This window comes from Capricornis sumatraensis, chromosome 11, assembly GCF_032405125.1.
Source record: "Capricornis sumatraensis isolate serow.1 chromosome 11, serow.2, whole genome shotgun sequence".
Taxonomy (NCBI): domain Eukaryota; kingdom Metazoa; phylum Chordata; class Mammalia; order Artiodactyla; family Bovidae; genus Capricornis; species Capricornis sumatraensis.
In genome coordinates this window covers 35,240,316-35,257,511 of record NC_091079.1, presented here as the reverse complement: position 1 = coordinate 35,257,511, position 17,196 = coordinate 35,240,316, and the positions used below count along the sequence as shown (strand labels likewise).

General features: G+C 44.1%; 1 protein-coding gene across 1 annotated transcript in view; it reads left to right on the top strand.

The window, feature by feature from the left end:
* FER1L6 (fer-1 like family member 6) overlaps nucleotides 1-17,196 on the top strand; it is a 128,987-nt gene that overhangs the window by 22,582 nt on the left and 89,209 nt on the right. The window contains exons 10-14 of the mRNA XM_068983416.1: nucleotides 203-555; nucleotides 4,394-4,502; nucleotides 5,368-5,551; nucleotides 11,309-11,429; nucleotides 12,184-12,284. Of these exons, the coding sequence (XP_068839517.1) occupies nucleotides 203-555; nucleotides 4,394-4,502; nucleotides 5,368-5,551; nucleotides 11,309-11,429; nucleotides 12,184-12,284 (868 nt within the window). The remainder of the gene's footprint in view (nucleotides 1-202; nucleotides 556-4,393; nucleotides 4,503-5,367; nucleotides 5,552-11,308; nucleotides 11,430-12,183; nucleotides 12,285-17,196) is intronic.

The following is a 17,196-nucleotide window of genomic DNA, read 5'->3' as shown; positions in this document are numbered from 1 at the left end:
AGGAACTGGAAGAGAAACCCAGTGCGGCTGGAGTCCAGAATCCTAACCACTAAGGCACCAAGGAACTCCCCATGATGGGATATCTGTAAATATGTTCTCTTGTCTTTTCTTTATACATTTCTAAACAAATGTGTACAACTCTCATCAAGCAGTAACCAGCTTGAAAGCATAACCTGGCAACTAAAGCTTGGGCTCTTTCTAGGCTTCCTGCCCACGTTTGGACCTGCCTGGATTAACCTGTATGGTTCACCCAGGAACCACAGTCTGATGGATGACTACCAGGAACTGAATGAAGGCTTTGGAGAAGGCGTGTCATTCCGGGGCAGGATCTTGGTGGAGATTGCTGTGGAGATCCTCTCGGGAGGGGCACAGGAGTCTAAATTCTCCAAGGCGCTCAAGGAGCTCAAGTTGTCTCCGAAGGACAAAGATGCCAAATCTTCCAAAGGCACGAGTAAAGACAAGGGTGACAAAGCTGATGATGGCAAAGCCCAGCAGACTTCAGACAAAACCAACTCAACAGAGGCCGAGGTGGAGCCTTTTGACGTGCCCCCAGAGGTAGGTCTGAGCACTCTTCCACTGAGACTGTCCCCTGAGCCCAGAGCAGAGACAGCATCTGCCATGGGCCCCCAGAGACCCACAGAGGTGTTGCGCCCCCTGCAAAATGTGTGTTGGCTCAGCCCTGTATTTCGGGGCTGTTCCTCTGCCTTTTCCTGCTCACATCATAGCCATCTGCTCATGTTGCATTCCGTCTGCATCCCCCCCAAACACAGATTCCCATGGACACCAAAGTAAAATAAAATTCAAGCACGCTGGAGGAGCTGTTGGGAGTGGGTGGCCGGGTGACGGACTGAACTCTGTCTGGGGCCTAATTGTGTTTAGCTTTGTTAGCTCAGCATGCATTCTGGATGAGATAATGTGGGATGAGGGATGAAGAGGAGGAAGTGTGGGTGACAAGGAGGGACACAAGAAACCGAGACACCTGCTCCCCTGCCCCACGCCTGTGGGGAAGTCACCGCTGGAGGGAACGGCTGTCATTGCTTGTGGCTTGGCAAACAGCAGAGTAGCTTCTTCTGGCCCAGTTCTGTGTTAGGGGTGAGAGATCTGGGACCCCAAGGGAAACATAAACCACGACTAAGCTCTCAGTCTTTAAGTTCAGCAGTAGTACCTTGTCACTGCAAACGAAGGCATTTTATATTTTGGTGGGTAGATTAGAGCTTGATTTTGCCTCTGGGAGGGTGTTTCTCAGGTCAGCCAGACTCTAATTTCAGATGGGGAAGGGATGGGGTGGCTGGTCTCCCAGAGCTGTCCATTCCTGCTAGAGACTAGAACACACAGAAGGATTTTTAGTATGTAGGTCAACTTAGCTTCGGAAAAGCCACTTAATTTTACTGCTGGGATTTAATAAATCTGGCTTCTGCCAGAGTGGATGACCCAAACGAGAGCAAGGCAGAGACTGCAATGTCTCTTTTGCCCAAATCCATGGAAATCACACAGATATTTATGCCACATTCTAATTGTTAGTAATGAGCCACATGTCCAGTCCACATTGAAACAGGGTTGGGGAATGAATGAGGCTTCACCTTTTAAGGGGAGGATTTTCCAAGAATTTGTGGATGTAATTTAAAACTACCACACTAGAGCTTCTACCTTCCCCAGAGCCTCAACAGCTCAGAGTTTGCCCTTACTAACATGATAATATCTATTTTTTGTAGCATCATCTTGTTTAGCTCTCCAGGTTCCCCCAGCTCTAATCTCCCTTGCTGCAGCCTTGCTCTCATTGTGAATCTGGACAAATGAGGTCCTATAATGCTGGCTTTTTAAACTCATCGTCAGCATCACCATCAAAGCTTATCTCCCTTCTGTCAAACCTTTGTGTTCATTTTTTTTAAATTTATTTTAATTTTTTCTTGGTATATAATTGCTTTACAATGTTGTGTTAGTTTCTGCTGTACAACGTTGTGAATCAGCTGTAAGGATACATATATCTCCTCCTTCTTGAGCCTCCCTCCCATTCTTGCCCATCCCACCCCTCTAGGTCATCACAGAGTGCAGAGCTGAGCCCCCTGTGCTCTGCAACTGCTTCCTGCTTGCTGGCTATTCTGCACATGGTAGTATGTGTATATATATATATATATATCAGTGCTACTCGCTCACTTTGTCCCATCCTCCTCTTCTCCCGTGTCCAGAAGTCCATTCTCTATATCTGTATCTCTATTCCTGCTCTGTGTTCATTTTTAAGTCCTCAGCATTGGTAGGAATAAAAATAGAGCCTGACTGCATGAAATTTATGGTATAGAAGGGGAGATAAGACCTACAAAATAAATGTATAGGAAGTAGAATGTGATAAAGTGCCTTAAGTAGGTAAATATAAAGTCATATTATCTCCTGGGGTGAGTGCAGTGTAAGGATTAAAAGATTGGGCTCCCAAATAAGACAGTTGGGTTTAAGATGTGGCAGTATGGTGCAGTGGTTACCATCCAGTCTCCGAACAAGTATCTGTTTGAGTCTTTGGGCAAGTGATTTAAGCTCTTTGGGTTTATTTCCAATAATAACCTCTACTTCATAGGCTTATAATGATGATTTAATGAATTAATACAACAAAGTTCTTATTAGAAAAGAGCCTGGAACATAGTAGGTGCTCAATTACTGTTAGTCATGTTTAGTAACTATGAACAGATATCTTACTCTTTCATGAAACTACAGTTTCTCACCTTTAAATGGATAGAATAGAAAGATCCCTCTCATAGGATAGTTACAAGAATTACATGAGATAATACAGATCAAATTCTTTTTTAAAAAATTTTTGTTTATTTACTTAAAGTGAAAAAATTTGTTGAGGTACAGTTGATTTACAATACCACGTTATTTTCAGTTGTACAGCATAGTGATCCAGAAATTTTGAGTGAAAGAGAATTGCTTTACAATGTTGTGTTGGTCTCTGCCATACATCAACATGAATCAGCCACAGGTATACATGTGTCCCCTTCCTCTTGAGGGTTCCCCCACTTCCCACTCCATCCCACCCCTCCAGGTTGTCAAGAGTACCAGCTGAGCTCCCCGTATCATACAGCAAATTCCCACTGGCTATCTATTTTACACTTGGTAGTGTGTATGTTTCCATGCTACTCTCTCCATGTCTGACACACAATGAGAGTTCTGTAAACACTACCACCATTGTTTTTCTAGCTCAGGGCATCAAGGGAGGCTTCCAGAAGAAGAGGCGTTTGGGTTGGACTTTGAAGGGTGGATGGGATTAAGACATGAATTATAACCTGTTGAAATACTTGTGGTGACTCCACTTATGGCATTGGCGTGTGTAGGCTTTATCCTAGGTACTGCACATGGATGACCTCATTCCTTCCCCATGTAGGTCCTGCTATGATGCTCATTTCACAGACAAGGAACATGGCACCTGGATAGTGGACACGGCTTACCCAGTCTACAGCTAGGAAGCAGCAGAGTTGGGATTTAAAGAGGGGGTCACCTGGCCTTGGAAACTGCGGTCCCTCTTCCAGGCTCCATGGCCTCCATTCCCTTCGGGTCTCTGAGTGATTTCTAACCTCCTCCCAGAAAGTAAACTTGGCCTCAGGAAGGCATGATAAGGGGCTGGCTTACAGCCAAGGGACGCAGTGGCGGCAGGCGGGAGCGGCACGTGCTGTGACTAAGAGTCAGCACCTGGCCCCACCCTGTCCCACACTTTCTGGTCAATAGCAACATTTCCTGCTGATGCCAGCAGCACAAGGGGCTTGTGTGTGAAGGAAGAGTCTCAGAAAGAGAGGAGGGGACTGCCCTGGCCATCCAGTGCTCACGACTCTGTGCTCCCAACGCAGGACGCCTGGCTTCAATCCCTGATTGGAGGGACCAAGATCCCTCATGGCTGGAAAAAAAAAGAGAGAGAGAGAAAGAGACAGAGTTAAGAGCTCTTGATTGAATGGGGCTCTTAGCCTCTGAAACTACAGCTGCTGTATTTCCTTCAGTGAACCTTACTGCTCTTTGCGTTGGGCTCAGTAAATCCAAGGGTACAGCCAGAAAGCACAGAATGAAAGCGCCAGCTCATTCAGCCTCCTCATTCAGAAATGCGATGTGTCACCTGGTTTCTGGAACCATCACTCTCTTAACAAGATACATATACCCAGCTTACCTGTAAAATGAAAGGAGATTTGATTGTAAGGTTGAAACTACATCATTGCGAATGGCTGAACTGGGATTTGCAGTGTGTAGGTCCTGGTTCCTGCCAGTCTGATTAGAGTGGAAGTGATGTACCGTGTCAGGCTGCCACCAAGACTCAGGTTTCTATAAATCACCCTGGACCAGGTTGGCCTCACTGATTCAGTTTCCTCCTACTATAAAAAGATCCAGGGCCGTCTAATGTATTTTTTTTTCCTTTCTATAGATTGTACCAGAAAAACATGAGGAATTTTTACTCTTTGGAGCATTTTTCGAAGCTACCATGATAGACCGGAGGATCGGAGATAAACCCATTAGCTTTGAAGTTTCTATTGGTAAGTGCAGACAAGCACAGTGCCTGGCACATGGCATGAACTTTATACCTCTTTCTTAAATGAATGAATCAATGCCTTACATGCAGGTGGTAGCATTCTGTTGGAGGTTTGCACTTCAGGAAGAAATGAATAACTCCTTGTCCACTCTAGAGTCAATATGTAAGGGATACATTTGTTTTCATAGTTTTAATTAAAAATATATATATAAATAAAAATGGCTGATTCTTGTTGACGTATGGCAGAAACTAACCCAATATTGTAAAGCAATTATCTTCCAATTAAAAATAAGTTAAAATAAAAAGATTGAGAGTATAGTTTGCATCCAGACAGACTTGGACTACTAATCCTGGTTCCCTGACCCTAGGATCACTTAATTTCTCTTTGTCTTGCTTTCTTCATCTATAAAATGGAAATAGTGATAATTCCTTATGAAGCTATGGCAAGAGTTTAATGAATTAATGCACATGACATGCTATGCATATAATAGATGCTATTGTTGTAACTCCCAGCAGTCTTCCTGGACTGATGTGCACCTGGGAAAACCACTCCAAGAAAGAGCATGCCATCAGAGAAGGTCTTGATTTACATTTGGGAAATTTTGGAGCAGAAAAAAATGGAGAAGGAATCCAGTTAATCTGTAACTTAAGTCATTTTTACAAAAAAAAAAAAAAGACGTTAAGATGGAACCTGATGATGGGTTCGTATCTTTGCTAATCTTATTTCTTTGATCTGCCCATCATCCTGCCTTCATACTGAGAGCTTATTACTCTGCCCTGGGAAGACATAAGCTCGGATCCTTTCTGCCAAGCAGCCTAATTCTGCTTATTGACATCTGGCCCTTCTCCCCTTGCTACTGGCTCTACAGGTAATTTTGGGAACCTGATTGATGGAGGGTTGCATCACAGGAGTAGGAAGAAGTCAGCAGACTCAGCTGAAGAAGACGCTCTGCCACTGCTGCACGAAGGAGAAGGGGACGCAGCCCATGATGTCGCCATTCCCCTGGTCTCCACCACTCACCCAGAGAAGCCACTCGTGACAGAAGGGAATAGGTAGGAGACGCAGCTTCCCTGATGGCTCAGGAAGTAAATGCAATGCAGGAGATGCAGGTTCGATCCCTGGGTCGGGAAGATCCCCTGCAGAAGGGAATGGCAACCCACTCCAGTATTCTTGCCTGGAGAATTTCATGGAGAGAGGAGCTTGCTGGGTTACAGTCCAGGGGGTCGCAGGGAGTTGGACACGACTGAAGTGACTGAGCACACCCGCACAGGAGCCCCAGGAGGCGAGAGTAGCCAGCATTTCTGACTGTGGGAACATGACGCATTTCCATGACCGTTTGATTCAGTTCTTCCCTAAGACTAGAAACATTCTTTATCTTAGTTATGGGTGCAAGGTACAGACTAGACCGACAGGATAAATGCCACTCTCCTGAATTCTCATGTTGACAACTCTCCAAATGACACATGCAGTTAATTCATTCAAGGACAGAGTGATGATAATGGTTCTTATTACCATATCTGAAGCTCCCTTTATCCTATAACTTTGAAGCATAACAAGACAGGAAGGTCAGAAGTTAAAATTTCCATCCAAAATCCTATCAACAGTTATTGTAGTCATCTGAACACAATGTAAACTCAACTTGGTGGAATTATTTATTACATCATTTCTCGTCTTATTTTGGGCACAAACTGAAGAACTCAAAAATGCTTCTTAGCCATGAAAAAAGGCCATTTCAGAAAACAGCTGGGGCTCCTACGTGCACCGTTAACGATCTTTAACCCACATGACGTTTCAACCTGCAGAGAGAAGTGAAATTATAGAACTTTGTCTGAAGACAGTGATGTCAACCAAGTGTCTTATGAGAAAGGAAAGCCACACGTAGTGAGAGTCTTCTGTGTTCTGAGCTTTGTGCTAGGAGTAAAAAAAATATGATCTCGTGGGATTGTCATAAGAGAACATTGCTCATTACATGTGAAGGGATTGGAACCACATCACTAGTTCTCATCAGTCTCTACGCTTCTCGATCTAGACAGTCTCTCTGGGCATGAACCCAGGGCTTACTGACCACTGTTAGAATAATAAGAACTCTCACACCTGTTTCCCCAGACGGCCTTCTTCCTGAGCAGCAGATCTAAACAACTCTACTTGGGTGTCCCCGAGCTAGTCATCAGACTCGTCGTCTTCATAGGCAGCTTTTCCCCTTTTCCTATCTTTCCCATCTCAGAGACTGGTCCTACCACTCACTGCATTCTCAGCCACAAATTGGAAGTCTGTCAATTGCTCTCTTATCCCTTCCTACCCACATCCAATCAGTGAGGAAGTCTGGTCAATTCTAGTTCTCAAGTGTGTGCCCTGTTGCCATTTCTTTAATTTAGTCAATTGGTATCTTTGGCATAAGTTATTTTAAACACCTCTTACTTGGCTTGGACCCACATCAAGAAAATCACCAAGCTATCCATCGGAACTCCCCACTCCCCCAGTTTGACATTACCCATTGGCTGCTTGTGGTTTTTTAAAAATAAATAATTAATTTGGGGCATTGCTGGGTTGTTTGCTGCTGTACACAGGCTGTCTCTAGTTGCAACAAGCAGGGGTTGCTCTCTAGTTGAGGTTCGCATGTTTCTCATTGCAGTGGATTCTCTTGTTGCAGAGTGTAGGCTCGAGGGCGTGTGGGCTTCATTAGTTGCAACTTGAAGCTTCTAGAGTGTGGACTCAGTAGTTGTCGCACATGGGCTCAGTTGCCCGGTGGCATGTGGAATCTTCCCAGACCAGGGATCAAACCTGTGCCCCCTTCATTGGCAGGCAGATTCCTGACCATTGGACCGCCAGGGAAGTCCTGCCTGTGCCTTTCAGGATTAATCTCAGGGGCCATATTTTGTTGACTTGATCCCCATTCACTTTTTTACAATAAACTCCGGCCATTCCCCAAATTCCACCAGTCCTCCAGTGCCATTCCCCAGATGAATCCTGCCGTTTGCGCTGTCTGGACCCTGGAACACGTTCTTGCCTCTGCCAGGCAATAAGCGCCATCCTCAGAATGGCTAGGTGCCATCACCTTTCAAGAGTAAGTTCAAGTTCCCTTCCCTGAATCCCAAGGCTGATTTGGACTTCTCCACTCAGCTCCATCAAACACTGTTCACACTGCATTCAGCTGTTTTTATTCGTCCGTTTCTCTATTAGATGGTGAGCAGTCAGAGGGCAAAGGACGGTGTCTTGTTCACCTTTGTGTCTGCTCATCTCCGCACCGGGCATGTAGTAGATACTCGTACCTGTTTCTGAAGGAGCTAAAGAAATGCTATAACTGAGTTGGGCACCGGATACCATGGGGGTAGAGAGTGGGAAGGGGAGGAGGTGAAGAATTGGCAAAGGTCACAACAAAAGTGACACCCTAAAGAGCGAGAATGAGTTTAAGGATGGAAAGCGATTGTCTGGGACAAAGTAGGAAGGAGTAAGTGAAAATAACCCTGGGTGTGTGTCCTCTCGTTTCTGGGCATGGCTGCACATTTTCTAAACCCTGTCTCTCCCATGGACCACCTTCTTTGGGGTCTTTTTTGGCCCCCTGGCAGCCATGCTTGAGGGCCCATCCTCCCTTACATGCACCAAAAAGGACCCTAAACTTCCCCATCCTTTAATGGTTTCTCTGTCCAGTGTCAAACCTTAGGACGTCACTGAGCAGGATCTACAGCTCTGGGAGGCTTTTCTGAGGCTCTCAGTGGCACTCTGCATCCTTTCTCTGGGACCAGGCAGTGAAAACATCCCCACCTTGTTAGACTAGCCCATTGCTGATAGTGGTGGTAATATCAGGAGATGTAGTGTGGGAAGGGCTTAAAGGGAGATGAGGGCTCTACAGAATCCTTCAGTGGGCCACACATTAGTACTAACCAGCTCACTCAAAGAGACCAAAATAAGTCATGCTGATGTTTGGGGGTTTTCTGTATATTTCTGTCACTATATTGAAGCTCTATCCACATAGTGGTAAGCCAAGAATGGCAGCATCTGAATTAGAAGATTCTATAATAGAATATACCCCCAACACACTTGTGCATGCCCACACACACACATGCCTGTGCACCCACAGTGTCCACACCCATGAGCACACATATGCACATGTGTGCACACGCACATACAACTAATTTGTCTGTTGCCTCCATTGAAATACCACCTTATAAGGAGTGGTTTAGCCTGACACTTGAAGCATCACCTTGGGTTTGCTCTGGGCTTTCCAGTTTCCTAAAGCATGTGCATTTACATATAATTTACATCGGGGGCTGGAGTGCAAGAATGAGACTGGAGCACAAGCCCAGAGTCAGATCATCATTTGATTCTCAGGGTTCCAGCCTACCCTTGCCCAGACTCACAAGGCTGATTGATGGCACATCAGGGCAGCCATTCAAACTGTTAGGCTTCTCTTCTCGCTGGCAACGTGGTACCCTCCCATCTGCTGCTCTCCATCTGCACGGTCGTTTGCCAGAGAAAATACCGCATCCTGAGCCCTGTAGATCCAGTAAGACCTGGAGGACCTGGGAGCCAAAGACACAGAGGCTCTGAACACCGTTAGCACAAAATCATCCAGACCAAAGAAACTTTGGGACAGAGCACAGCATCGAGTAGGAATTTATTTAGTTGCAGGATTCTCCGTGCCATCATCTGTTTTTTATTTTTATTTGAGTATAATTACTTTGCCTGGAGACTCCCATGGACAGCGAAGCCTGGTAGGCTACAGTCCATGGGTCACAGTGAGTTGGACACAACTGAAGCGGCTTCACATGCACATAGTTGCTTTACAATGTTGGGTTAGTTTCTTCCATGTAGAAAAGTAAATTCGTTATACATATACACATGTGCCCTCTTTTTAAGATTTCTTTCCCACGTTGCTCAATGTGATGTGGCAGCCCGGATGAGAGAGGCGTTGTGGGGAGAATGGATCCATGTATATGTATGACTGAGTCCCTTCACTGTTTACCTGAAACTATCACAACTTTGTTAATTGGCTTTGTGCTAAGTTATTTCAGTCGTGTCCAACTCCTTGCAGCTCTATGGACTGTAGCCTCCAGGCTCCTCTGTCCATGCAGCTCTCCAGACAAGAATACTGGAGTGGGTTGCCATGCTCTCCTCCAGGGGATCTTCCCGACCCAGGGGTTGAACCCTTGTCTCACATCTCCTGCATTGGCAGGCGGGTTCTCTACCACTAGTGCCGCCAATACAAAATAAAAAGTTCAAAAGGAAAAATAAAGATTTCTTTCCCACTTATGTCATCACAGAGCACTGAGTAGAGTTCCCTGTGCTATATGGTTTTTCTGATCAGTTACCTATTGTGTTCGTAATAGTGTATGTATGCAGTCCCAGTCTCCCGATTCATCCCACCCCCGCTTCCCTCATCGGTATCCAGGAGTTTGTTCTCTACGTTTGTGTCTCTATTTCTGCTTTGCAAATACATTCATCTCTGTCAGTTCTAGACTCCACATATGAGCCTTATTATACGACATTTGTTTTTCTCAGTGCCAGCATTTTTAACAAGATAAAGGAAAGAGCAGTTTCTGACCTTCCTTATTTGTTAAGTTTTATTTTGTTCCCCTGCTGTAATCATAACCTCAGTTTCTGCCAAGGACTTATTTGGCTTCTCTTCTGAATGGTTGCCTGCTGGTTTGTTTTCTGCAGAACAGACCACAGAGCATCTTTGCTAACTTTACGGCCTCTAGAAGAAACTTAGGTTGGAGAGCTAAAAAGAACAACCATGCGTTCTTGCAGGCTGAAGTCCTCTGTAGCTTTTGGAATGGAAACAAAGCTCTCTCTTTCACTTTCCCTCCACCCCAGCCTCTAGCAGCTCATGACTCCCAACACTGTCCACATTTATTAGGGCCCCTGTCCAACCAATGCCCATGAGAAGAAATGTGCTCTTGCCTGCGTTCCATGTTTCTCTTCACACCCAGATGTTTGTGGGAAAATCACAGGGGGCTGGGGGCAGAACTGGGTAAGAATGTGGCTGTCATTAAGCAGGGAACTTCAGCCTTTGGCTGCATCTCTCCCATCTTACCTGCGTCCACATCCACATCCTTGGGAACTGAATTCTACCAGTTAGTCCCTTCTTTTCTGTCTTCAGTCTCATCCTCTGAACTATCTTTTTCTCACCACCATTTAAGCATATCCAACCATCACCATCAGCCATTCTCTTTGGCTCCATGTCTCCCCTTCCAGCTACTTTGCCATCTCTCTGCCCTTTCTTAGTGAAGTGGGTCCCCGATCAATGTATTATTGGCACCAGTGCCCAGCAACAACAAACATTGGATGGATGGATGGATGGATGCCAGCCATGGAATGTTGGAGTTGAGTTTGAAGCACATGACTTTATCCTCATTAATATTATTACCTTCTTACAATTCTCTAGCAATTTCAGTTTATAAAATACATTCACCTCTGTTATCTCAGTTGATCCTTACACAGTCAGTTCTTAGCATATAGAATTAAAGGGAAAGGAAAATGTTAGTTTTTCTCCCTTCTCTCAATGAGGAAGAGAATTTTTCCTTGAAGAGGGCTTGCCAATTAAATCCTGCATTCTGGTGATCATTCTAAGCTTTGCCCTGGGTCAGAGTGGTAGCCGTTACTGCCTCTTCATTGTAGCCATATAACTGTTCATTGCTTAGCGTTCATGGATCCCCAAATAGAGGCTAAGGGTGGAATTAATAGTGTGACTATTTTGTCACCATCCTTTCCCCAGTCCACTCAGGATGTATGGAACATGAACATGTGACTGCTATTGCCTGAAAAACACTGATTGCCAACTAACTTCCAGACCTAATGTGTTTTCCCAGGAATTACAACTATTTGCCATTTGAGGCCAAGAAGCCCTGTGTCTACTTCGTCAGTTCTTGGGGAGACCAGACATTTAGGCTGCATTGGTCCAACATGCTGGAGAAGATGGCAGACCTCCTGGTAGGTGACTCTGATGGGTGATGGATTCAAATATTGGGAAGCTGGAGGCAAAGGGGATCTTTTCCCACCCAGAAGAGGGTCTTGGCCTCAATTTAAATACCAAAGAATTGAGGCCTCTGCATTTGGATGACTCATGGCTCCTGCCATGTGAACCCAGGGAAATGAGAATACATTTTGCAAAATTCCTCACCTTTAAATCAAGCTCTCCAAATTCAAATCCCTGCTCTGCTTCTACCTGTTATAGCACCTAGTATGATCCATGCTAAGTCATTTCAGTCATGTCCAACTCTTTGTGACCCTGTGGACTGTAGCCCACCAGGCTCCTCTGTCCATGGGATTCTCCAGGCAAGAATACTGAAATGGGTTGCCATTTCCTCCTCCAGAGATCTTCCTGGCCCAGGGATCGAACTCCTGTCTCCTGCATTGGCAGGCAGATTCTTACCACTGAGCCACCTGGGAAGCCCATTTAAAATAGCACCTACATGCAATAAATGTATGCTGTCCCACCCGAGCCCCTGGGGGTAAAGAAAACCAGGGCACATGCTGCTTCGGTATCTTGCACCTTCCCTTTGTGATTCCTCTCACATATCCCTTTCCAGCTCACATAACTCATGGACAGTGTCCTCTCTTGCCTCTTTCCATTTCAAAACAAAATATGAGCTGAATATAATTTCTGTGAATGTTAGAATCAGTGTCTCCACGACAAAGTTTCGTTCCCATCTCTCATCCCTGCACGTCTGTGGTTTGTTTTCAGGAGGAAGGTATAGAGGAAGTAAAAGAACTGATTAAGATTTCAGAGGAAGCCCCAGAAGAGAAAATGAAGGTGGTGCTCAGGGACTTTATCAGTCAAAGCAGGTACTGGAGAGACAGATGGCGTCCGGGGAGCTGAGCTGTATGGAATCAGCTTTTACTCACCTTAGAAAATAGTCAATATTACATGCAGTCAAATGAACATTGAGTATTGTTACATCCATCTTAATTTTGTTCTGTAATTTAGCTGCTATGGGCTCCCTATTGCTTTCTGATACTTAACTAAAACATAAAGCAAAGGAAAAAAAGGAAAAGGGAAGAAAAGGAAGACTTACTGCAGAGATTCTTTTTGAAACAAGAAAATTGCTAGCAGTGTCCGGCATGCTTCTCTGCATTTGGTAGGTGCTCAGCAACTATTTGGGCTTCCCAGGTGGCGCTAGTAAGAAAGAATCCGCCTGCCAATGCAGGAGACTTAAGCGATGTGGATTCAAAACCTGGCTCAGGAAGATCCCTTAGAGGAGGGCATGGCAACTCACTTCAGTACGCTTGCCTGGAAAATCCCATGGACAGAGGAGCCTGGTGGGCTAGTCCAGAGAGTTGGACACAACTGAAGCAAGTTAGCACACATGCAACAACTATTTGGCAACTGGATGGTGGTGGTGGTGGTTTAGTTGTTAAGTTGTACTTGAGTTGTATGACCCTATAGACACCAGCCCATCAGGCTCCTCTGTCCATGGGATTTCCCAGGCAAGAATCCTGGAGTGGGTTGCCGTTTCCTTCTCCAGGGGATCTTCCTGACCCGGAGACTGAGCCTGCATCTCCTGCAGTGCAAGTGGATTCTTTACTGTGGAGCAACCAGGGATACCAGTCAGACGGATTAATTGTATCAAATGCTACTTAACAGAATTTTTTGTATGCCACATTAATAAGCACCAATTAATGACTCTTACTCCAAGAGGTAGACAGTATAATAAAAAAATGAATAGGGTATGTTAATTACCAATTGCAGAGTAACAAATAACCCTCAAATTTAAGTGACTAAAACATATTTATTATTTCACAGTTTCTTGGGTCAAGAATGTAGATGTGGCTTAGTCGGGTCCTTTGCTCAGAACCTATCCCAGGCTGCACTCAAGGCATTGACTAAGGCTACAGTTATCTCAGGGCTCAGTCTGGAAGGACTCACTTCCCAGATCACTCATGTGGTCATTTGCAGAATTCAGTTCTTTATAAACTGTTGGATTGAGGAGGATTGAGAACTGCAGCTCCCTGCCAGCTATTGTTTAGAGGTCATCCTCAATTCCTTGCCATATGGGTCTCTCCACGCTACCTCTCACAACCTGGCAACTGACTTCATCAGAGTGTGAGACAGAGGAGTCAGAGAGGACATGCCAGCAAGCTGGACATCATGGTCTTTTATAATCTAATCTTGGATGTGACATCCATCAGTTTTGATGGGTTCTGTCAGAAACCAATCCCTGGGACTAATGTATATTCAAAGGGGAGGAATCATATGATGGCAAGAATAGCAGGAGGTGGGGACCATCTTAGAGGCAGCCTCCCTTAAAGGAAACAACTTGGATTAACTCTTGAAATGAATCAGTCAATACTTGAGCAACAGTGAAAATTTGTCACAATAGAATGAATGGAAAAGGAGTGGCATTTCATTTGATGGAAAGAGAAAAACAAATAGACAGCAGATAGCTAAATTCCTGTGTTCTGCTTTGCAAGTTTTGTCTTTCCTAATCTCTCAACTACCCGAGCATTTTTACTTTTTTTAAAAAAGGAAGAAAGCGGAGAAATAAATATATGTTTTTCTATCTTGATTTGTCTTCTGTTTTTCACAGAAGCAATATGAATCTGTGCTACTCCTGCTGTGAGCCAAGTGCCACCTGCAATTCCCTTGAAGTATCTTTTAAAAGCTTCATGATCATTTTTAGAAATTATGGGCAAATTAATAGCTGGAAAATTTTTCTTTACTAGGAGGTTGCTTGATGCGATAATCATTCCTTTCTTTTCTGCAAGTTTAAAACCAACTGAAAAATATACATGAGGGTCAGACAGAGATCAGACATTTATTTTATATTTGGTAAATAGGAATTTAAGAAAGCAGTTTGGACCTGGGGTCAAGGAGGCTTTGTGGTTCCCCCCAACCTATTGGCAGTTGAGCAGCTTGACTTTGGGGCTTCCCCCTAGAAGGACCAGACCACCTGCCATGTGGAAGTGAGGAGCCTGCCCACACCCCACAGTTGGCTGGGTCTAAAAGATGAAGAATGATCAGAGTCATGAGCCAAAGTCATCTACCCCCATTCTGAGGGGAAAATAAGCTATTTCTCCCCCTGTGTGGAAGGGAGAGAGATTAGAAGCGTTCATCATGTTTCTTAGAGCTGATCCGTGCTGGGAGTGGAATGGATTCCTTCTGCCTCTAGGAAAGAAGGTAGACATGTGACAAGATGCCTTCCTCAAAATCCTTTTATTCTTCTTTAAAATTTAGAGAGTTTCTGGCGAAGCTTCAACTGCCACTAGGCAGAGCTTCTCTGTGGGACCCCGAGCTGGGAGGTTTGGCATCTTACCCCCGTTTTGTTCCTTTGTAATTGATTCTTTTCATCACAAAAGTACTACATGCTCATCTCACAACCCAACAAAACCCGGGATGGGTAGGGTAAGAATGTTCTCAGTTCTCTCTTCAGTCCCACTCAGAGAGCAGAATTTGATTGGTCTTTCTGGGTTTTTTCCTGTGCATTTGCAAACATACACATTCATAAGAATGCTCTATTTCTTTACAAATATTGCACACTTTGTTCAGCAGCTTGCTTTTTCACTCAACAATGTATCACCAGCATCTTTCTACAGTGGTAACTAATAGTTGCCCCCACTGTTTAGTCATGTGGTATGTATCATGTAGTATTTAACTAGCCCGTGATATTTTTGTTCTGATCTATTTTGCTACTATAAATGGTGCTACAATAAACGTTACTGTATAAACATCTTTTTTGCAAGAACTTTCAGTTATTTTTAAAGGATATAATTCTAGTATAATTTTTGGATCAAATTATATGGACATTTATATATCGATAAGTGCTGTCAAATTACCTCCTAAACATTATAATAATTAACACTCTCCTATTGTAATAGAGGAGAATGACTTTTTCCTCTCGAATATTTTCAATCTTGAATACTATCCAGTTTTTAATAAGTGAAAATGGCATCAATTTTAATTTACATTTAAATTATTGCTGATGAAGGCAATATTTTATTTTCCCACGTTTAAAGCCATTTCTAGTTCATCGCACTCATAACCTTTTTCTACTGAGCACATCATTAACTTCATCTCTCAAAGTGTTACTGTTCAGTCTTTTGTATATTTTTTAAAATATGAGGACATAGCCCAGTTTTGAAACTAAAATATTTGCTTGACATACAACTTTTTAGGAACCTTTTGGTGTGTGTTAAATTTGTAAAATAAAGGAATTGCAAAATAACTGCATTATTTTGGGTTTGCTCTTATGAACTTGTATCAGTTCAGTTCAGGTCAGTCGCTCAGTCATGTCTGACTCTTTGCGACCCCATGAACTGCAGCACCGCAGGGCTCTCTGTCCATCACCAACTCCTGGAGTCCACCCAAACCCATGTCCATTGAGTCGGTGATGCCATCCAACCATCTCATCCTCTGTTGTCCCTTTCTCCTCCTGCCCCCAATCCCTCCCAGCATCAGGGTCTTTTCAAATGACTCAGCTCTTCTCATCAGGTAGCCAAAGTATTGGAGTTTCAGCTTCAACATCAGTTCCTCCAATGAACACCCAGGATTGATCTCCTTTAGGATGGACTGGTTGGATCTTCTTGCAGTCCAAGGGTCTTCTCCAACACCACAGTTCAAAAGCATCAATTCTTTGGCGCTCAGCCTTCTTTATAGTCCAACTCTCACATCCATACATGACCACTGGAAAAACCATAGCCTTGACTAGCCAGACCTTTATTGGCAAAGTAATGTCTCTGCTTTTTATTATGCTGTCTGGGTTGATCATAACTTTCCTTCCAAGGAGTAAGCGTCTTTTAATTTCATGGCTGCAGTCACCATCTGCAGTGATTTTGGAGCCCCCAAAAATAAAGTCTGACACTGTGTCCACTGTTTCCCCATCTATTTCCCATGAAGTGATGGGACCGGATGGCATGATCTTAGTTTTCTGAATGTTGAACTTTAAGCCAACTTTTTCACTCTCCTCTTTCACTTTCATCAAGAGGCTCTTTAGTTCCTCTTCACTTTCTGCCATAAGGGTGGTGTCATCTGCATATCTGAGGTTATTGATATTTCTCCTGGCAATCTTGATTCCAGCTTGTACTTCCTCCAGTCCAGCGTTTCTCGTGATATACTCTGCATATAAGTTAAATAAGCAGGGTGACAATATACAGCCTTGACGTACTCCTTTTCCTATTTGGATCCAGTCTGTTGTTCCATGTCCAGTTCTAACTGTTGCTTCCTGACCTGTATACAGATTTCTCAAGAGGCAGGTCAGGTGGTCTGGTATTCCCATCTCTCTCAGAATTTTCCACAGTTTATTGTGATCCACACAGTCAAAGGCTTTGGCATAGTCAATAAAGCAGAAGTAGATGTTTTTCTGAAACTCTCTTGCTTTTTCCATGGTCCAGCAGATGTTGGCAATTTGATCTCTGGTTTCTTTGCCTTTTCTAAAACCAGCTTGAACATCTGGAAGTTCACGGTTCACATATTGCTGAAGCCTGGCTTAGAGAATTTTGAGCATTACTTTGCTAGCATGTGAAATGAATGCAATTGTGCAGTAGTTTGAGCATTCTTTGGCATTGCCTTTCTTTGGGATTGAAATGAAAACTGACCATTTCCAGTCCTGTGGCCACTGCTGAGTTTTAGCCATCACATTAGGCATATACCAAAAGAAAGTGGAAAAACAAGCATTCCCCAAATCATTGCAGGACCTGGACATCAATTCCCGTTCTCATTTGTCTCTCAGAAACAGTACAGGGACTTCCCTGGTGGTCCAGG